Genomic DNA, 23,273 nt, shown 5'->3' on the forward strand with positions numbered 1-23,273 from the left:
CAAACAGCCACACTTTGTCAGCAATGATTCCCTTGCGTTAGGATGGAGGAGGAAGACGAGAAAGAGAGGGTGGGAGGATACATGTCCAACATTTCCAAGACAAGCTGCCTTGAATGTGGGAACAAAGACGGAAGCAAAGGAAAAGGGGGGTGACGGTGACAACAGGAAAGAGGAGAAAGGGTGGTACATGGGGAGGAGGACGAGAGGTCAAACGAGGGCCGAAAGATGACGAGATGATCGAGAGGGAACGATGAACAGAGTAGGGAGTAAGAGAGAGAGAGAGAGAGAGTGCAAGGGAGAGAAGAATGAGGAAAGACCGGATCAGTCCCATCATGGCCCGCAATAGGAGAGGTATGTGAGGGAAACAGGGGTGCAGACACTGAGAAATGGGGTTTGAAGGGGGAGTGTAGGGAGGGCATGCAAAGAAACAAAAACAAAAAACAAGCAGGAGGAGGTAGTCTGGGGGCAGCGCTGGTTGCCTGTTTGTCTATGGAACACATCACAACTGGCTTTGACAGTCAACGCTGGAAAAACCACGTTCCCAAAGCGGTGGTGGTGGTGGTGTGGGGGGGAGGTGGGTTTGCCTTGGCGAAGGAGGTAGGATAGCTCTTGAGATTGCATGTATGTGGTGCGGCGTAGGGATGGTGGGTTTTGGCGATGGCGGGGATGGAGGCGGCCTTTCATTGGGGCCTGAGTCATTAGGGCCTGAATGAGCGTCTCTCTGTGAATGGACGCCACTTGCCGCTATAGGACTGGGCTTTGATGTATACACACGGTCCTATGAGTTGTGATGGGGGGAGGGAGGGAGGGAGGGAGGGAGGGGGGTTAAAGGGGTAATTAATGTCCCATTCCCCGGGCCTGGCCCACTACCGTTTTCTCTCTCTCTCCTCTCAGGCGCTTGATGGACAAAGTGGAGTAGTCTCTGAAGTACACTCCGGGAATGAAAGGAAGCTTTCTGGTGCTCAGCTAATGGGTGAAATGTGTCTGTGTGAATGTGTGTGTGTGTGTGTGTGTGTTAAATCAAGAGCTAGTGCATACCAGTCTGCATGCTTTTGAGCGTCTGCTTTCTTGAGTGTGTGAAAAAATGGAGATGAAATGTGTGTGCGTGTATATGTGTGTGTGTGTGTGTGTGTGTGTGTGTGTGTGTGTGTGTGTGTGTGTGTGTGAGGGGTGGATGTGTAAGACAGGTTGAGAAGAGGGGAGTCTACAGGGCTAAGCAGTGGTTCAGAGGCCCACAGAGAGAGGGGGGAGGGTGGGGGAGGGTTTAGAGAGCCGGACCTACACAGGACGAGGAAGGGGGGAAGAGTTAAATCACTCTACACTACTAAAGCTAGGAGGAGAATGGTAAAAAAAATAAAAATAAAAATTTAAAATGCAGGAGGACCAGGGTCACTAAAAACAACAACAGCAATAAAAAATGTACTGCAATTCAAAGGGAAAATGAAGCGCAGGCTCGCCCATGCAGCTCGACAAGCAGACAGACAGACAGACAGACAGACAGATGCTGATTAGTGGAAGAAGCAGTGGCAGACAGTTGGATGATGTGGCACACGTGAGTGGACACATGCAGTAGAAAGAAGGGTGCAAGTCCCTGCCTCTCTATGAAGGGGTGCGGCGCAAGAAAGCGGGCTGATGGAGATGAGGCATGGAGGTCGATATGACGTTTCGGGGTTTTCGACGAGTCGCTCGCTTTTTTTTGTTCGGGACTTGTGAGGAGGTGGAGGATGAGGAGGTAGAGAGAGAGGAGGTGGAGGAGGAGGAGGAGGTTAGGTTTTTGCTTTCTTTGGGAGCTTTGACTAAGACCAGGCTGCAATTGAGATGTCCGTTTTTGACCACCCGTGATCCCCCACCCCCCCGAACCCCAACCCACCCAGAGTCACTCTGTCCTCTTGTGCGCTGAAGATTAATCCTTTAAATCCACCTGATTTGGTTTAAACACGGATGCTCAGACAAGACAGGCAATCAGGTACTATCACCAGAAAGCAGCAGGAGGAGGAGGAGGAGGAGGAGGGAGAAGAAAGGAGGAGCAGAAGGACAGTGCTACACAGAAAGGGTAAAAGGGAGGGTGGTGAGAAGGGGGGGGGGGGGGGTTCAAGGGAGGTCCATAGAGCAGTTAGGACACCCAGACCAGAGATACTGAGGTCCTTTCTCTTGTCAAAGTATGAAGAGAGAGAGAGAGAGAGAGAGAGAGAGAGAGAGAGAGAGAGAAAGAAAATACACAAGATGTTGGGAAAAGGGAGGGTTCCCTCTTATTCTGTTTCCTCTTCGCAGCCTTTCCTTGATGCTGTTTCATTTCTTCAAAGCAGCTGGAAACAAAAGGGGGTTATTGGCAGTCAATCTGCTTGAGTGGTGAGGGCAAGAGACAGAGAGAGAGCCAGAGCGAGACAGACAGACAGAGAGACAGAGAGAGAGAAAGAAGACGACAGACAGACAGAGAGAGACCGACAGAGAGAAAGAGAGAAAGAGGTGTTTCCAGTGTACGGACACAGCAGGAAGGACAGCACATCAAAATGACATCAGATAATTGTATGTCCATGTGTGTTATCAACAGCATCGTACTGAGACGTTTCTCAGTTGACAGTCAGGAATGAGACAAACTGTATGTGTCCTCTGGGTGTGCAGGTGGTTATTACCTCGCCATGTTACATGTAACAAAGTGTTAAATCGCTCTCTTTGGTCTAAACCACATGGAAAAGTTTACTTGATTTTTTTAGAGTTCATTAAGTTTAAACTGCCCAATTACAAATGAGCCAAAACTTGTAAACTAAAATCACATGGACTCCCAAGCAGCCCACTAATGGGACAGAGACTTGGTGACCTGTAATCATGCCAGGTTAGAGATTTTGGCAGGAGGGGAGTCCACACAAATTCTGATTCCAAGGGGGATTTTTTGCCTACAATTAAATGCTATGAACACCTTTTGTGTATCAAGTGGGAATCCACACAGGTCTTTTAGAAAAGGTATTTTTTTTGGGTGTTTTGGTGCCACCAAGGGCCTTTTGCTCTCATCTATGCAATTTAACCAAATTGAAGAGATGCTACCTCAAAGTTCAAAGGAACTCTTATATCTACTTAGAGTGTTACGGTGTAGGCCCACATCTTAAAAAATGATCTGAAAGGTTCTATTGTTGCACGAGCGTTTTAGACGAAACATATGTGATGAGCTAAAGCATGTGGTGTCATTAACAGTGCTGACTACTGCTCATATCTGAGCCCAGTACGGATTCATTAACACCTTCAAATTGATAATTCCAACACAAAGGGAAACATTGTGTTCAACCAACACGTTCTGCCTCCCAACCTGTCACATACGGCCCACTTTTAAACCAGCTGGTTTTTGGCGTCATTTTTCAGCGTGCAGGGCAACATTACGTATGCAACATAACTTAAGTATGTTACTTTGGCTACTATGTCACGTTACTACTTGTTTAGATTCAAGCAACAAAACTACTTGGTTAGGTTTGGGAAAAGATGATGGTTTGGGATTAAATAAATGTAATCCCAATTGAATAAATTTGTTGATTACGTAACGTTAAGATAAGTAAGTAATTAAGTAAACTGCATCACGTAGGCTACGTGACGCAGTTTACTTAATTACTAAGTGACACTTAAGTTAGTTGCATAAATTAAGTACGTGAAATAAGTATGTTACACAACTTACAATAAGACATTGTTGAGTTTTGGTTCCACTCGGGACACAAACATTCGCCTTCTGGGTGAAAGTCCTGTGTTTCTTTGACCCATCCATCCACCCCGACTTCCTGCCTACGCAGACTTTGTCTCTCTTTATAGTAACCCAAGGTTAAAATGGAGCCTGTGAAGAGGGAGCTAAGGCGGAGCTCTCAATTTACCGGTCCATCTACGTTCCAACCCTCAGCTATGATCATGAGCTTTGGGTAGTGATGGGCAGCAAAATGAGCTTCCTTTGTAGGGTGGCTGGGCTCAGCCTTAAAGATAGGGTGAGGGGCTCAGACATCCGGAAAGAGCTCGGGGTAGAGCCGCTGGGGCCAGCTGAGGTGGTTTTGACCTCTGATAAGGATGCCTTCTGGACGTCGTCCTTTAGAGGTTTTCCAGGCATGTCCAACTGATAAGAGGCCCGAGGTTGAACCAAACGCTGGAGAGACTACAGATCTCGTCTGGCGTTGCCGAGGAGTGACTAGAGGTCAGCTTGCATGTCCAAAACTGGCGCTAGAGGACTACGTGTAGCGTCCTTGTTTGAAATGTAGGGCCATTGACCGAACATCTGTATGTGACAAGTTGGGAGTGAGAACAGCCAGAATGTTCAATAAATCTACACACCATACTCTAACATCAACACAAAACAGTAACCAGCTGACCACTTTGTATATTTGGTACTGCTTTTCAACAGAACATTAGTGCAGCAAAGTTGACCAGAGATAGTAAGCAATAAAATGCTGAAACAACATCCAAGTGAGCGTTGGAACTGACTGAGACAGAGTCCAGGGGAAAAACAATTAAAACCAATAGGACAGCTAAACCCGATGAATGATTGGAGAGCTCATAGATGATCTGTCTGTCACTGACCACCTCCAACCCCAACACACTTCTTCCTCATGTCTTTTATCAGCTGGACAGTGTGTGACAGTGTTAAGGGCCTTCTATCAACACATGTTACAGCTGTGAGGGCTTCAGAGTCAATGTGTGTGTGTGCATATGTGTGTGAACTTGGAAGCCGTCTTGGATGTCACTCACCGATGCAGGTCTTGCTGTCTGAGTGCAGGGCGTACTTCTGGTGGCAGCCACACACCGGACCGGTGTCTGTGTCGTCACATGTGTGCTGGCAACCGCCGTTGCCATAGTTACACGTCACTGGAGACAACACACACACATTCATTGGTTTCTTCTGGGTTGTTAGCTGTATTTCTTAGCTGTATGTTGATTCTAATAAATTCTCCAATGTGACAAAATACGTTGTTGGTCCATGCCTTCCAGAACAACATCTCTGTTTAAAAAATAAAACCTGTTTTCTGACTTTCCATCTGTATCGTTAAGGTTGGCTTAGGCTTAGGAACAACACCAAAGCAGTTAGGACAAGAAACAATGAGGAGAGTGAAGGAGAGAGAGGATGTGGCAATCAGAAAAACTGAATGGTGAAAATGGACAGAGAGAGAGGAGAAGGAAGGAAAGATGTGTGTGTGTGTGTGTGTGTGTGTGTGTGTGTGTGTGTGTGTGTGTGTGTGTGTGTGTGTGTGTGTAGACATAAGTAGCTTCTCATTTCATCACTTGTTTACTGCCGTTCTGTGCCGCCATATGCTCAACAGGCCGGCACAGCACTGTGTCCCTCGCCATTAATGAATTTTACCACAGCGGGTGATGCATTAGAGACTTTCAGATGCTTTCACAATCTTGACACTCTCACCGTCTGAGAGGAGAACAAGATGTGTTGCCAAACAAAGTGTAAATAACCCCCCCCCCCCTCAGCAGCAGCCCTAAATTCCATGGCTGCAGGCACTCAGCGTGAAGAGTGAGATACAGGGATGGAGCCGTGAGGGGGGAGTTCGAGACATGAATTCTCTCCACTGAATCCTTCTGCACCTTCAGCTTGGCCTGAAACGCTTTGCTGATTTTGGTATTAAATGTCCACCCTCATATTTTACCGCTGAAGGCCTCCTGGAACTTGTCCATCATTGCTATTACAGATGTTGATTACAGGAACAGTTTAGATCCCTCATCACACCAGTACGTAACCTCAATAAATTCAAGTCTATGGAGCAAATATTTAATACCTCGCTGCCATGTGAATCTTAAAATAAAGTGACAAGTCAATTGACTAAAGATTAACAGATGACAGAGAGCGTTACGCAAAAGTGCGTTTGACTACATGTGGGAAATAAAGACATCCAATGTCTGTGAGCTGCTTATTTAATAGCTAGTTCACACTACATGACTTTAACCATGATTTTCAACTCACTGATAATGATTGAGCTCCCCAACAAAAGCCCCGGATCAGGGGCAAATTGTAGATGCATTGCAGACACATCATAGATGCATCGCAGACGCATTCCAGATAACTATCAGGCTAAATATCTGGACCTGTCGGGTAGCCTGTCTACGAACTATGGCCAATGAGAGCCCAAGACACGGGTTGAGGGGAAAGCTGGCGGAGGGGTCTCCTACTACAAAGCCGGACTAAATTAGTTTTTACACCTAAGAAACACAGTAAAGACGGGTGGAAACCAGCTGTTGTGTGAACTTGTTTGCCAACGACAACATCAAAAAGCATGACTATTTTTAGAAGAAATAATCCTGTAGTGTACGTGTTTTTGAGACTAAACGTGGTCATTGGGTATTCCTCCTGGTGAAAGAGTCCCTGTCGCCGGTCAGTCATGACTCCTGATTACAGTGTACCGTGAAGAAAGTCATGTAGTGGGAACATAGCTGAATGTCAACAAATGTCAACAAAACCTACACATAAATCAGAGACTAAAGGCTGACCTTAAAGCCCACTCACTTCCTGGTGTATGTGTGTGTGTGTGTGTGTGTGTGTGTGTGTGTGTGTGTGTGTGTGTGTGTGTGTGTGTGTGTGTGTGTGTGTGTGTGTGTCAATGTGGGGATGTAGGCCAGCACTGCAATAATAAAGAGGTCAGGTGCAATACGTACATGTACAGCCTTTCTGGTTCTTGGCCAGCTCAAAGCCAGGACGGCACTCGCACGACACCCCACCTTTGCCTGGTGCCTCCCTGCAGATGTGGGCACAGCCGTGGTCCTTGTTCATGCAGTTCATCCCCTCTGTTGAGGGGAGAGGGACACAGGAACAGAGAGTTATGGAACTTTCGTCTGATTGAACAGAGGTGATCTCAGCTGACACGTCATCATCTCCACTGGCACACTTAAGTTACGACACTATAATTAGAAAAGAGCATCACATAAATATTCATAACTAAATATTAAGTAACAGTTGGAAGTAACATTAGCAAACGACCCACCAACTTCAAATTCATTGTTGACCCATGAAGGGGATTTGAAAACATCCTCTAAATCAGTGATTCTCAACTGGTGGGTCGTGACCCAAAAGTGGGTCGCGGACCCGTTTTCAGTGGGTCGCGGGCCTTTGCCTGACAAAAAAAAAAAAAAAAAAAATTGTGATTTTATTTTGAAGGGCATTTTTTATGCAGCGAAATTATTCCAGCATTTACGGCACTTGTTCAGCGGTGCAGGAAAAACACTGACCAATGCGTTGTGAATCACACGTGATGCAGCTCAGCCAATCAAATATGGGCATTCTGACAAGTTTCCTGACTTGAGTGAGATGTACACACACCGTGACACACGGGGGAGAGACGAGGAAATAGACAGCAGAGCAGGACTGTTGAAGTGAGAGTTGTGAAAGTCAAATCACAGAACGATTTCCAAAAGAGAAAATGACCAGAGAGACCAGAGTCATTGGACTCTGACTGGACTGACTCATATAAGTGAATTCTTCCAACACTACTTTCTCTTTTTAGAAGATGAGAAAAATATAATATCGTGGCTTATTCACTTCACCCTGAATGAACTGACTTTAAAGCTGCAGGGCAATTCAGTGAACATAATTTATCTAAAATGAATTGTGTTACGTAATTTATTTTTTAATCCAGCCGTTATTTTACTTGAAATGAGAAGAACATTTATTCATGTATTTCTATGTATTATTTATAATCCATCCAGTTAAATTTGAAAAATGAGAATATTTGTTAAAATATAATTGATGTGTACTTTCTTTATTTGATTTGACAGTTTACTATACAGAGACCTTACCAGACTTCTTGAATATCGATATACCCAAATTATATATATATATATATATGGATATATATATCCATATATATATATATATTAGGGGTGTAACAATACGCGTATTCATATTGAACCGTTCGGTACGAGGCTCACGGTTCGGTACGCATGACGAACTGAACAATACGTTTGAATAAAAAAAAATTTAAAAAAATCTTTTCTTTTTTTTTAAAAACCTTTATTTAACCAGGTAGTCCCATTGAGATTAAAAATCTCTCTTGCAAGGGAGACCTGGCCAAGACAGGCAGCAACACAAGAAACACATAGTTAGACAGAAAAACACAGAACAAGACAAGTTAAAAGAAATTAAAAGTTATATTACTAGTATAATATAATAATAGTAATAAAAGTGACAGGACTTTTGCCCAAGAGACGGTTGTTCATGTCCCATTTGAAACCAAAAGTCCCCGTTGACTTATTTTGACTGACTTTTTTTGTTTAAGTTCCATAACGTACTAAACTTACTTCGCTTACATAACATATTCAACTTACATGCCCAAATTGAGCTATGTAACAAATGTGCTTATTTTAACCAAAAACAAAATATTTTCATAAATTCCAAGTAGTTTTTCTTGCTTCAACCCAAAAGTAGTTTTGTAAATTCTTGACAACATGAGATTACCTTGCGTGTTGAAAAATGATGCTAAAGGTCTACCCAGTGTGTTAAAGAGTGACCCAAGTGGTCCTGACCAGGCGTTCGTATGTGAAGAGTTGGGCGTGAGAACGTGTTGGAATGACACAATCAAAACATATGTAACTTTGGCAAAGAAATGTGTTCATGTGAGAACAACCATGTGAGATGACTAAAGTTTTTTGTTACTGTGAATGGGTGGACTCCACTGCTCACAAATGCTAGTTTCAAGGTTGTAGTCCCTTTATGCTACACAAGAAAAAACAGAGAACAAAATGAATTTTTATGGTGGAGTGTGGAGGATGAATTGAGGAGTCTTTGGCCTTGTTCAGACTGCCAGCCCAAATCAGTTTTTGCTATATCCAGATTGCATCCTCATTGATTTTAGAATGTCTGGACAGCAAAAAAGAAGACATGAAATGCTATTTTTGCAAATTGAATCAAAACCACACTTGGAGGTGGATTTCTACAGATCTCAGTCTGAATGTAAGAAGCTGCTCGCAAGTCTGGTGGTATGACAGCAGATACTACTGTGTCACTTGTCAGACAGCAGCAGGGTGAACAGGCTGTTACTGTGGTTGGGTATTGTCTTTTGGACTCTTTTGGGCTCTGCACCTCTGCGGCTCTCTGGGACTGGTCTACTTTCTGTTCCCAGAGTCAGAACTAAACATGGAGAAGCAGCGTTCAGTTGGTCTGCTCCACATATCTGGAACAAAGTTCCAGAAAGCTGCATGTCTGCTGAGACCCTCAGCTCCTTTACATCAAGATTGAAGACTTTTCTGTTTGCTGCTGCCTTTAATTGAACCATAATCAAGGATATTAATCAATTTCTGCATTTTACAGCGATTAAATCTTCGTAAGCTGGGGGAGGAAACAAGGAGGGGGAGGACGGATGGGCCAGTACTCTCCAGAGAGGCGAGCGGGAAAGGAGAAGCCGGCCAAAGATATCACTGAGCTCTGGGAAGAACTGTGAAAGGTTGTTTGTGGGTGTGCGGATGTCTACCAATCATGGTACAATTGTATGTCTTCACTTGCAAAAGACGGTTTCTTTCACAAAGTGTGTGTATTGAATGTTGTATTAGATTGTATTAGCCAAAGACTCTGTTATTCATTTTGTGCTGGTTGGAGCTAATTTTCATTGACACGTCCAAATTTTCAACATCCTTCATTGGTGGTTTGCAGCACTAGCGCTGATGGATTAAGTTACTGCTGTTACTAGATTAAGAGCTGCGGTACAAGAGCTGTAGTTTGTTGGTAGCTGGGGGATTTAGTGGTTAGGACTTTCAGGTACAGGATTTGGAACTATATTGCAGCCTGATATGATGTCTAAAAATACAATCAAGCCAGATCTAAGTTATTTCAAATGCTTAAAAGCTATTATTTGGAGGAATTTTCAAAAAACAATAGACAGACAAAAAGAATCCCTCTCAATCACCATGTATGATCCACTAGAAGTGTGTGGCGGTATCTGTACAAGCTACCTACTACACAAGCATTACATTTATAGGCACAAGGCCCACCTTAGCTCTGTCAGATACGAAGCTGCCATTTGACAGATGAGAACAAGTTGTTACATCACGTCATCATCATGTGTGTTTTCATGTGCATGTGCTCATGTGTTCCCTCTGCTCCTCTGTCTCCTACACTGTGTGCAGAGTGACAGAGAGCAAAATCTGTCAAGGCAGCATCTTCCTGAGAGGATAGTGCAAAGGTCTGCAGAGGTGTGGCTCTCTTTATTTGTGCTTTAGAATGTAAACACTGTGAAACAATCGGAAAATAACACATAATTTCTCTGATTCCCTGCTTCATTCTCACAAATGCTGGTCGCTCTCTTCATTCAATCTCTAGCTTGCTCGACCATCGCTGCCATCTCTCTCTCCCTCGCTGGCTCATTAAGCCGAGGCCGAGTGGCCAACTTATGCTGGATAGTTTATAGTATGAACAGTTCTCTAGACCAGGGGTTCTTAACCTTTTTGACCTCGGGGCCCAACTTTTCAAGTACAAAGTGTCCCGGGGCCCACTCTGACTATATGCATCAAAAGTGTCAGACAACCTGTAGGTCATACAGAAACAGAGCAGTGGGCCTTTGGAGTCAGTAAAAATTTAAGATTTATGTCCGCATAAAATAAAAAAGTATCTTTCAGTATAAATAACTGCCTGTGGCTGTATCTGTACAGGTAAAGGACAGTATAGGGCGGTAACTAAACATCAGTGAACAACTGCCTCAAATTTGAAGAAGATTGGACAAAGTATGACCGTTCTACAGTGTTTCTTCCATGAAGAGATCCAGGCCGAGCTCTAAAAGGACATTTGGAGACCCAAATGGACACATGGTACCCAAATGATATTCTGACACACTAAAGGTGTTTCTCCCTTTATATTTTGATATTATAGTATTTTCCTTTTATTATTAGCCTTTGCAAATTGCAACAACTATGTATATATGGTGGAAGACATGGTGTGTGAGTAGCGGACTTGCTGTGCTTAATGGCTGCGACCGAGCGCACGATCGAGTATGAGAATAGCTCAGTTACGCAAACGTTGGTTGACGGCTTATATAAGAGGAAGATACAGTTTGTACTATAAGTACTAGCGTTTTCTAAAGGCAGTAGCTCCATGGTAACATCCGCGAGCACGTTGTCGGGTCTGTAATGTGTCTTTTTCTGTCTAAATGCTGCAAGAGCCGACTTGCAGCGGTTATGGCGACTTTGGACAGTGTGTGTGTGGGCTCCTTTTGTGGAGAAACCATAAGAAATGAAAGAAAATCGATGATTTCTTTGCAAAGATGAGGATTTTGGGCATGCTTTGATACCAAACACGGCCAATGTTTTGTGACGTATTTGCGTAAACAAGCCGTAGGAACGGAAGGGGAGGGGATCGAGGACGCCGGTGTCCTCGCGGAGTTGAACAGGCAAAACCCTTGTTAAATAAATGAGATGATAGAATGTGATGATCACAAAGAAATTTCTTATCATGTGTATGTAAACCTGCATGCACAACAAGAAGCCCAACAGGCCTTCCCACGAGCGTTGGACGTTTCGACGCTACGTGTCGCTTTAGTTTCGAAGGCTTCAGTGCTTCGTTTGATAGCATTAGCTCACATTCCACACACTGAGCACTCGGCTCTGCCTCGTTGCCTCCGTTCACAAAGCCGTACTTAAGAAAGTCAGGGTTGTACTTGCGCACACATTTAGAGTTTTGGGGGGGTATGGCACCACTGTCGTCTTCATTTTTTCCTTTTAATAACTTATCCATAACTTTCGCTACAGGCTCACGGCTAGTGTCTTCTTCTGCTTATTGCAGCTTGTTAAACAACTGACTGACGCATTACCGCCACCAGGTGGTGGGAAGCTATATTGTAACTGAGCGTCTCATGGATAACAGTGATAGAAGCAGAACAGTGATAGAGCAGTGCTTGCCACCACCCGCACCAAACTGCGAACCTTCGGGGACAGAGCTTTCAGTGTGGCAGCCCCCACCCTCTGGAACTCTCTCCCTGCGGTGATCCGCAACATCTCCACTCTGGACGCCTTCAAAAGGGCCCTCAAGTCCCATCTGTTCGCCAAGGCTTTCGGCCCCTAGTTTACTTGTTTTGTTTTTCTGACTGTTTGTCTAAACTGTTTTTGTCTAAACTGTTACTCTTGTAAAGCGGCCTTGGGTCCCCTGAAAGGCGCTATATAAATTAAAGTTATTATTATTATTATTATTATCTCTGGTGTCTTCAATTGATAACCTATGCGGTCCCGCGGCCCTCGCGGCCCACAGGTGCAAAACTGAAATTTTTTCGCGGCCCTCTAGGTGGTGCTCGCGGCCCAATCGTGGGCCCCATGGTTAAGAATCACTGCTCTAGAACGCACGGCCACTGCAGGCCAAACACTTGGCACATAAACACAATAATAAATCACTATCATTCTTTAATGTGTCTCACTTTAAAGTGTGCAATTCATCTTTTCAGAGCTCCATTATTCCCATACGTAGATATCTTGGAAATCATGATAGTCCATCACTACGTATATGTTGCTGCAGATGAGGATCCAAATGGAAATGGATATTACTAAAATGACACATTCAGGCAACCGTATAACCTTGGCGGAGCTCCTCTGAACACTTTTTAGATATAGTTGTGTTTGGCTGTGAAGGCCTTGCCCTTGAGGAGACTCTCCAAAAATCCAAGAACCATGTGGAAGATTAAAGCTGGAGTAAGTAGCAAGTATTTCAATTTCAAAGACTGAAATGTGAGTCTTTTAAAAAAGGAACCAATCAGTCAGATAAGAACGATACCGTATTTGGACCATTGTGGGTGGGGGTGAGTACATTTCCAATTAATGAGAAAAAAAACTTGAATATTCTTTGAGATTAAAAGGTCAAACGTTTACGAGAAAAAACCCGGAAAAAGATTAAAGTAAAAAACGATGAGAAACCAAACTACTGCTTAATTTTTCAAGATTGGATCAACCTCATCACACCATGTATTATGCAATCAGTGGATAACCTGATCAAATTTAGCAATGAGGAAATACTCTTAAAGACCTTTAAGAGACATTGCAGCGAATTGGGCCTATTGAGACGAAAAACAACATACCATTTTTTTTCTGGTAACGATACCACTTTAATCTCAAAGAATATAATAAGTATGAGTATTTTCTCTTAAATTTACGGCTTTAATCCCTGAGAGATGTTTCTCTGAATATCACACCCCTCCCTCGCCTCTGTAATGTCTTTTTTCTTTTACCTACAATGGCCCAGATTGTCCGTTGTAGATAAGAGATTAATGTGATTCTCATTATTTTTGCATCTTTACTCCTCAGGATGTCCATTCGTGTGGTAGCACTCACCAAACTTCATCCATTACTGGTCCAAAGAAACACCCCTTCCCTGGTCACCATAGTGAATAATGTCCCTTCATGGGGCCCAGGAGTGCTTCAAGTACCTCATTAGGGTGCCATTCCTTTGAGAGAGTCCCCTTCACAAACAAAAAGTCCTTTCTTAAACGCTGCCATTCTAGCTGTCCACTTTCAACGAGACAATTCCATCAAAGTCCCAAATCGATGTACCCAAAGGAAATTGTGCATTTACATGATTAACAAAAGATCAAACAGAAACTGCCCCTCTGTTTAACATTATATAATTCAGACGATATAATTCAGATAACATTAAAATTTTGGCAGGAATTGGTGCACAGTCAAAGTAGGACCCTGTACAACCCAGAAGACGAACAGGGCAACAACGCCAGGGGGTAAAAAAAACGTAAAACAGTTTGCCAAAGTGTGCGTTGACCCTGTTTGAAAACTAAACTCATAAGAAAGCCGAGTATCTACAATCAATTTAAACCTGGGAGAAGTCAAATAAACCGAGGCAGAGGGAGAAGGTGGACGCAGGACTGGGACTCGGCACAATCGAGCCTAAAGCAACAAACACAAACTGTGGCCTCTGGATGGGTCCGATGTGAGGAGGCAGTGAGGGGGAGGGGAGCGAGGGGGGAGAGCCGGCAGCTCACTGACACGTTTACTCATCAGACCTGAATAACCCACATGGGTCTCTGGATACATATTTAGCCGGATCTGATTTTGAGCCGTGTTTAGCTCAACGTCAGCGTTGACCTGCTGATACATGGGCAGAGACCACATGGACACTATACAAACAAAGCAAATATAAAAGGGACTGACAAGTGATTCTGCACAGAAAACATTATTCTGTGCAATACCTGCATCGTTCCCGTAAGACTTGATCACAACTTACATGTCGCTGAAGGACGTTTTCGTCAAAGAAATTGCTGGTCCTCTTCACAAAAATCGCAAAATTCTTTTAAAAGATTTAAATCCATTTCCCCCTGCTTTCTGTAACACACACTCCTAATTCAGCCAATGCAATTATTTTTTTAAAAGATTTGATGTACTTACTTCCAAACATAGCCGAGCATTTTACATTCCCACCGACAATAAACTAAAGGATCACCAGTGTTTTTTGTAAAGCCACATTTTGTCCAATTTACATTACTGCTCGGTAAAGTACTATGATACAGTGTTCCATGAAGATGAAATTAATTGAGATCTGGAGACTCAGCAACAATGGAGTCGAAGAGGGCAATCATACAGGTGGTTACACAACCAGACAGTCATGAGCGAAACCCCTGGTTTTACCAGAGTTATTTAGAAGATTTAAACCCACTTAAGTGTTAGAAAATGGCACTCAGTAGAGTACAGATCTCCAACAGGTGTGTTTCCCTCTCTCATTTCCAAACAAAGAAGAGTCGAATCACTCCATTGTCCCTTCTGGCTCACTTACAATCAACATAGAGACAAAGATAAAATAATTTAAAAAAGGAGATTTTGTTCACATGTATATATATATATATATATATATATATACACTTTTTCTCTTGGATATATATTTATACTTGTATATAGGTAAATGTCTATACCTACATCCGTCTACTTTTTTTGCTGCCCTTTTTATTCTTTATACATATATTTTCTTGTTTATTGTAAATTTGTGTTTGTACATTGAGAGCGGAGTGGAAACCGGAGACAAATTCCATGTATGCGTAAGCACACATGGCCAATAAAGCTGATTCTGATTCTGATTTATTCATCACGAATCGAGCATCGTATCATATCAAACACATGACCTCTCCACATGGATATTCAGGTAAGTGGATTATTTTAGCGTTCCAAGCTTTTTTTAAACTGTGACATAAGTCTACGTTGGAGATGCTAAGAACAGTTGACCGTGCGTGTTTCATCGGTTTCACATAGAAAGTCACTTTTATCAAAACAAGCTCAAGTTTCAAACTAAAATCAGTCGAGACTGATTTCATGTGTGACATCTTGTCATGTAGAAGCTGGATAGAGAAGACTGATCAATAATCACTTTGCTCACTCATGTATTTGCAGGGAACACTGTGTCCACTTTAAGTGATTTCTTTTATTTTTTCGTGATTTTTGTTTTTTAACATCTTACATTATATATTTTCTGGCATGATGTGTAAATTGATTTTCTGAAAGGAACTGAAATCTTTGACTGCCAAAAAGTAATCGGAAAATAATGATGTTGTGTTTTTTGGAACTAGTCAGCTTGAACATAAAGTATTTTTGATTTGAGTCGTTTTAGCTCTGGAGTGCAAACATGTGCATGCTCCTTTGCAATAAAGTGGTGTTAATGTCACTTTTAATGGCAATTCTTCAGTCAGCAAGGAAAATGTATAGAGAGAAGGTTGATGTTCTGTCCTTCCAGCTCAACGTGAAGCTTTGTTTGGATTGGGGAGGTCAGCAGGTTTACAGCTACCGAGGCTCCTCACCGGGAGCCCCAGCAGGTCCAGATAAAACACAGAGACACGTCTTCACGGTCCAGCGAGAGCGCCTAGGACACAGTCTGTCTCTCGCACAGTCTCTTTTATTATCCTCCTGTCTGTCTCCCACTTTCACGTTCCCTGCCTTCCTTCATCCACCTCTCCACACATCTCGCTGTCTCTCTCTCAGGAACTCTGACTCCAGATGAGGTCCAAGCATATCACAGCCGTGTTATTACAACCTGACTCTTGCAGTGTTACACCCCAAAGCCCCAAAAGTCTGGCTGGCAGAGTATAATTCGAAGATGGAAAAAAAAGGGAGGAATGAAGTGAAAGACAGAGACAGATAGAGAGAGAAAAAGTGAAGAGAGAGGAATGTGGAAGAGAAAGGTATACGAGAGAGAGAGAAAAAGAGAGAGAGAGAGAGAGTAGGATAATTTAGAGCCTCACAGTCGCTCTCCTCCCACTTTCCTCTGAGGTTGATGAGGAATGAGGTGATGCTGAACACCAGTCTCACAGCCTGATCTTCTCACCAGGGAGAGAGAGAGAGATGTTTCACACTTTCAATCAACTGAGAAGAAAGTGTGATGTTGACTTTTGAACATGTCGCAACGTTGGAAATTTGAATAATTCAACTATGAAAATACCAAATATACACAAATGAATATAACAACCTTCATCCTCTCTGGAAAGTTGTTACTCTTCCTCTGTTTTTCGTCTATTTATTAGGATTCCTGTCAACATTAACCAGCACTTAGAACAGTTATACTTCCTGGGTGAAATAATGCTCCGAACCTTAATGCTAATTTACAATCGAATGCTGCAGTACTTCGGTGCCATACCGACACATTTCATTTACACACCCGCTGTGCTAATTCAAGCATCAGTTGTGGATTTCTTGCTCAAACTGTAGAAGTCTGTTTCTGCTTTGATTTGTGTGCATGCATAGAATGCTTCATGTGTGCATGGGCACATCGTACGTGAGCATGCCAACTTAACACATCACGCCAAAATTGCAGCCAGACCATTTTAGACTTTAGTTATTAAACCCTAACCAAATTTAGGAACTTAAATATGTTCTTCTTTCTCACATGCACACACTGCAGGATTTGAAAATAATGGTGCATCACACACTCGAGGACATAATTACAAGCGATGCAGCGTGACCTCCTGCCATGGTGAAGCAGACGTAAACAAACTGTAAACTGATGTAGTGCAACAACTTGCTGTAGTCATACTTTGCAGAGAGAAAGAACAAACGCAGGAGGGCTAAACGTTGAGTCTGGATGAGTACATAGTCTGGGAAACACAGGTTGTCTGTTCTTCAGCGAGAACTGAAGATTTGAACTTTTAACGTTTTAATATCTGTCAGCAGTGGAACGCTACCCCCTCTGTCTGCTTCTCTCTGAAATCACCTTTTGTTTGTCAAACAATGAGCTCATATTTCTCCAGGGAGTGCAGTTAGTGACAGTGTGGTCTCCATGTTCGCTTCGACAGCATTGACAAAGTTGCAACAGGGGGCGTGGCTTAGGGAGAGGTCAACTGAGTCGACACAGTCATGTTTCTACAACTATTGACTTGTGTGTGTGTGTGTGTGTGTGTGCAAACTGCAGGGTTGACTGACTGCCCCAGAGACATGGTACATGTCTGTCTGTCTTCTGAGGAGATTCTTGGGAGTCGGAGAAAAACAGCAGTGACAGAAAGAAGAAAAGAACGACACTGAACTGCCAATACAGCTGCCAAGAATAAGAGCATCTGTGTGTGCGTATACGTTGTGTACGATATGTGTGTTATGTATGTGATAACCAGCTAACGCACACATGTATGAATTACAGGCCACACATAAAGAACTCCACTTTTAAAAGAAGCTTTTAAATAAGCCGCAAACGCTCACTCAAACAGGAACTATTTATACTGCTGTTATTACTTCCTCTGGAACGAAAACACTGTTGCATCACTGCTTTGTGATGTGCCGTGCCTTGTGTATCACTAATGTGCGATCGTGTCATAGGCTACGTACCTTTTATCAATCTGTTGCTGTCAGTGAAGACATCAGTCTCTGCCTTTCTAAACGTTTCTCTTCCATTTCATTTCTCGGAGGCCAATATTTAAATCTGACATTCAGCATTATTTTAAAATGTGCATAGCAGAATGGGACAACAGCTTTTTTAATCAACGCTGAAGTGTTTGAACCGTGGTAACTAAACCACACCAAGGAAACCAAGTTACAAAAAGCGGTTTTGAATTGAAGCCTTAACTAAATGATGAAGTGTGAGAAAATGATGAAGTAAATGAAAAGCCCCCCAGACAGAAAAAACCTCCTCAACCGTCTACCTCCTCACTCCCTCCACTTTTCCATCCCTGATCTTGTAAGTGCCGTTTTAATTGAAATCTGTCAGACGCTGGTTGTGTGTCGCTCTCTCACTGGTCTGCTCTAACCACTGCACTATAGGTGCTAAGCCATGAATTTCAATGAGAGCTTTTCTTGGCTGCATTGAACTCCTTTACATAAGGACGGTGCCTTTCTTATAACCCTCCCCAATCTATTCTTTAAACAGACTCACACACACACACACACACACACACACACACACACACACACACACACACACACACACACACACACAAACATATCCCTCTCCCTCATTCTTTTATTTTCTCTTTCTGTATCTCACTCTAACTTCACACGCATCACAGTGCCAGGACCGCAGATTTTAGCAGCAATATATAACATTTTAAATCATGAACATTGTAACACCAAGCTGGAGTACTGTCAGCATTTATGTTTTGCATTGTGAGAGTTGGAGGGTAACTAGTTGAATGAAAGCACTGACCAGGAAGTAGGTCCTGTTCTTCCAGAGCAAACACACCTAAAGCTCGGTAGTGAACGGTTGTGAAAGAGCAAAAATAACATGTTTACGTTCCGCTTCAGTGAATCCAAAAAACAAACATAACCAAAGCAATAACAGAGAGAGGGGGGCAAGTAGCAAAATCCCCTTCGGGACCGGAAGCAACAGGGTGTATGGCAAATGTGGTCTTAATTTAAAGGAACACGAACAAACGCTACCAAACTGCCTTGGCAGTGAATTCCCTCCTTTTATTTACAGTAAAGATCACATTCAAATGACCAGTGGAACTACCTGGAACTAGAATTCCCTTTTTCAGCCAGGATTTCTTGCCATTAATGTAATTAGTTTTAAAAAAAGAGCTGAAATAATTGATTCATATTCTTTAGATTAATAGAGCGATAGTCTCGCATAGCCAGACCTATCTCCACAGCGCTGTAAGCTCTAAAGCAGTGGTTCTCAACTGGTCTGGCTGCGGGACCCACCATCACCCCTTAATGACAAGCCGGGACCCACGACCCAAATTATATATATATATATAATTTATATATATATATATATATATATAATTTATATATATATATATATATATATATATATATAATTTATATATATATATATAATTTATATATATATATATATATATATATAATTTGGGTATATCTATATTCAAGAAGTCTAGTAGGAGTAACGTCTCTGTGTAGTAAACAACTGTCAAATCAAATAAAGAAAGTACACCAATTATATTTTAACAAATATTATTCAAATTTTTCAAATTTAACTGGATGGATTATGAATAATACATAGAAATACATAAATAAATGTTCTTCTCATTTCAAGTAAAATAACGGCTGGATTAAAAAATAAATTACGTAACAAAATTCAATTTAGAAAAATTATTTTCACTGAATTGCCCTGCAGCTTTAAATTCAGTTCATTCAGTGTGAAGTGAATAAGCCACAATATTATATTTTTCTCATCTGCTAAAAAGAGAAATTAGTGTTTGAAGAATTCACCAGTCTGTCCAGTCAGAGTCTAATGACTCTGGTCTCTCTGGACATTTCTCTCTTTTGGAAATCGTCCTATGATTTGACTTTCACAACTCACAGTCCTGCTCTGCTGTCTGTATCCTCATCTCTCCCCGTGTGTCACGGTATGTGTACATCTCACTCAAGTCAGGAAACTTCAGAATACTCATATTTGATTGGCTGAGCTTCATCACGTGATTCACAACACATTGGTAGGTGTTTTTCCTGCACCGCTGAACAAGTGCCGTAAATGCTGGAATAATTCTGCTGCATAAAAAATGCCCTTCAAAATAAAATCACAACTTTTTTTGTCAGGCAAAGGCCAGCGACCCACTGAAAACGGGTCCGCGACCCACTTTTGGGTCGCAACCCACCAGTTGAGAATCACTGCTCTAAAGAAAGGTCTGGCTCCACATATCATTCTGGTATGGGGGGAAAACACTCTGGCTTGTTGGTATTTCTTTAAATTCGAAATTCATAGCATTTCAATTCCCTCCACATTGGTCTCAACATGGCATCAGCTGAGCCGTGTTTACTTGAGGAGGAACCGGAGGAAGGGTGCGATGCTTCCGCCCATGACGCCGTTGGTCGAGACGGCGTTATTAACTGTGACCACCCGTATGAGCGCAGTGCAGAGCACCGACCGTAACCTGAATTTATTACTGAGTGCATCGACAGAAAGGCAAAAACCAACCATGGAGGAATATTGGTGGTTTCTGGGCACCTCAGCATTGTTCATGGACATTTAGTTGACACAATAAAGGGGAGAGTATTTTAAACCTGGACTGGTTGTCCCCATCAGTCACGTAGACACAAAAACATGACAAAAATAGGGCCCAGAATGAAAAACAGTCGAACAGCATTGCTGTCCCACTATGCTCCGATTCAGGGTGGAGGTCTGTTCGATTGAGCCACCTGTTGAATCATCTGCATAGTTTACCTTTGCTGATTTTGCACTCTGCTTTGCAGCTCTGTGAGGCTGTAGCAGTGATTTGAGTGAAATGCTAACATCCGCAATTTTAGTACGCCAACGTATACTGTAAGTGCAAAACAAAATGAGAATTCTGCATTCCTGTTTTTTCCCAAGCGCCCAAGAAGAGCGCCTGGCTTTGAAGAAAATAGGGGCCGAACTGTGGGATTACAATTTCCGGGTCCATCACGTGAGGCCATTGGGCGTGCTTGCTCTATGGGCAAATGGATGCAGAACTTTGGTTAGATCCGAGAAACGTTTTCGAATTATATACTTGGGTCACTGAGCAGCTTTCATACAAATGTGGGCACTACAAACTAACATCACTTTGTCACATCAAGGGAAGTGACAAAGAGTTTAGTTGTAACATTAGTATATCTAGCTTCCACCAGTAAAAGTGGATGACAGTCAATGAGCCGGGGCCGGTAAAGGCACGCTGCCGACAGCATGTTCGAATTAGTTTGCAGAGTCCAGAAGCCCCTCCCCCGCTGCTGCGCTAAGCAATATGGCTTGTTTATTTAAAGTTCATTCATATTTAATTAACATATCACATGTCCAAATTGCAAACTTTGGGGGGGAACTGTTTGATTCGCACAGCCCTTGTTAAGTGTAATAGTATGACTACAAAGCGCGTGTGTGTCAGACTTGTTCCAGCGAAAGGCAGATGTTAGTTTTCTGTAAAAAGCTGGGAGATGATGAGACAGGAATATGTTTACTTTGTGTGTGTGTGTGTGTGTGTGTGTGTGTGTGTGTCCACTCCCCATGTTTCCTGTGTTTGGAAGCACCACACCAGGTCAGCTACCACGCCCTCGTATAAAACATTTCCACTGACCACAGACAAACTCTGGCCTAAAAATATAGCGGAGGCAGCACAGGTGGGGGGGGGGGGGGAGAGCAGAACAGTGGGGGAAAAATAAAAATCAACGTGGATTCCACCTTCCGCTCGCAGGTAAATAACTTGTGTTTGCCTCAAAGAGAGAGAGATTGCTAAGTTATTGGAGCTCGTTTTCAGTTAAAGTTAAAAGCACATGCTGGAATAATATTGAAACAAAGTATTTATAAAATGGAGGAGAGCGGGTGTTTTGGAAAGGAAAGCATAAGTCACTTTCAGCACCTCGACCATGCTATGATGACCTAGTGTGTGTGTGTGTGTGTGTGTGTGTGTGTGTGTGTGTGCGTGTGTGTTTGTGTGTGTGTTTGTGTGTGTGTGTGCGTGTGTTTGTGTGTGTGTGTGTGTTTGTGTGTGTGTTTGTGTGTGTTTGTGTGTGTGTGTGTGTGGGTGTGTTTGTGTGTGTGTGTTTGTGTGTGTGTGTTTGTGTGTGTGTGTGTGTGTGTTTGTGTGTGTGTGTGTTTGTGTGTGTGTGTTTGTGTGTGTGTAATAAGCAGTTTGGCATTAGCAGAGAAGATTTGACCGTTTATTTCACACAGGATGCGAAAAATGGTGTGCTGGGTCAAAGTTCTGGATGTGTTACCCCATCCATCCACCCCAACCTCCCACCCCCACGGACATTGTCGCTCTTTATGTCACATCACCTGACTTCCCCTTTTTGCTCCCGTCATATTTTACTGTGGCCACAAGAAGTCGAGATTTTTGGAGAGCCTCCTCAAGGGCAAGGCCTTCACAGCCAAACACAGCTATATCTAAAAAGTGTTCAGAGGAACTGTATAACCGCCAAGGTTATACAGTTCCTGAATGTGTTATTTCACCTCCACACACCAGGACCCTTGGAGTGTGTGTGTATGTGTGTGTGTGGGGGGGGGGGGTTAATACAAAACACAAACAGAGGCCACTCCACTTCAAGGATTCACTCAGTGCTGGGACACTCGGCAACAGGACATTGAGCGATAATACTGTCTCCATGCAGGGTCGGAGCTCATTCACGGCATGCTGTATATTTCCCTAAAAGTTGAAAAGAAGATGAACTTTATTGATCCCATTAGGTGAATTGGACACCTTGTAATGTTGTTTTGATCTGTTAAGATTTTTGACAATGACTTTTACGTGTTCAACTGGCCTGTGTGTTTATTTAACCCTCTGAACACCAAGCAGTTTCGGGGTGTTTTTCGCTCCAGTCACATTTTACTCTCCGTGGCCTCGATTTTCACTGCAATATAAAAGTCCTGCATCTCTATGAAAACAGCACAATCATGGCTTGAAGTAGAGAGAACTCAGAGTTGTCTTTTGTGCAGAATAACTGAATAAGAATAAGTACCATGCCATAAATCATAAAATCTATTTCTTTAATCATTTATTTTACAAAAATTGGAAAACAATGGATTCTATATATATCCAACATTTTAAAGTGTCCAAAAGTGTGAACACTTAAAAAATATGAAGGTTCCACGTGCTATATAAACATAGCACAAAAAGTAAGGAAAGTTGTGTTTGGTCCATTATTTCTCTGTTGTAACAATGCTTCTTGGCAATAAATCTCATACCGTTGGAAAGCCTGTTTATTTCCCTTTTAAATGGTGCCACATTTGTAAGGAACATGCATTTGTGGGATGAGCAGCAGAGCTGAGTATGTGGGTTGCGCCCATGAAAAATGTGCCAAATCTTCTCTGCCAATGCCAGCAGAGCGGGGTTTATCAGAGACTACCTCCAGAATGTGGGAGTGGAGAGGATGGAATGGCCTGCAGCAGTCCTCACCTCAACCCCATTGAACACTTGTGGGATCAGCTTGGGCGTGCTGTTCGTGCCAGAGTGACCAACACA

General features: G+C 42.7%; 1 protein-coding gene across 2 annotated transcripts in view; it reads right to left on the reverse strand.

Moving 5' to 3' along the window:
- scube1 (signal peptide, CUB domain, EGF-like 1) overlaps nucleotides 1–23,273 on the reverse strand; it is a gene marked incomplete at its 3' end in the record, with an annotated part of 116,031 nt that overhangs the window by 45,530 nt on the left and 47,228 nt on the right. For both annotated transcript variants that reach the window (XM_079294554.1, XM_079294553.1), the window contains exons 5-6: nucleotides 6,622–6,750; nucleotides 4,714–4,830 (exon numbers count right to left, since the gene is read on the reverse strand). In XM_079294554.1, the coding sequence (XP_079150680.1) occupies nucleotides 4,714–4,830; nucleotides 6,622–6,750 (246 nt within the window). The remainder of the gene's footprint in view (nucleotides 1–4,713; nucleotides 4,831–6,621; nucleotides 6,751–23,273) is intronic.

The sequence above is a fragment of the Melanostigma gelatinosum genome (genome assembly GCF_949748355.1).
Source record: "Melanostigma gelatinosum genome assembly, chromosome: 22".
Classification (NCBI taxonomy): Eukaryota; Metazoa; Chordata; class Actinopteri; order Perciformes; family Zoarcidae; genus Melanostigma; species Melanostigma gelatinosum.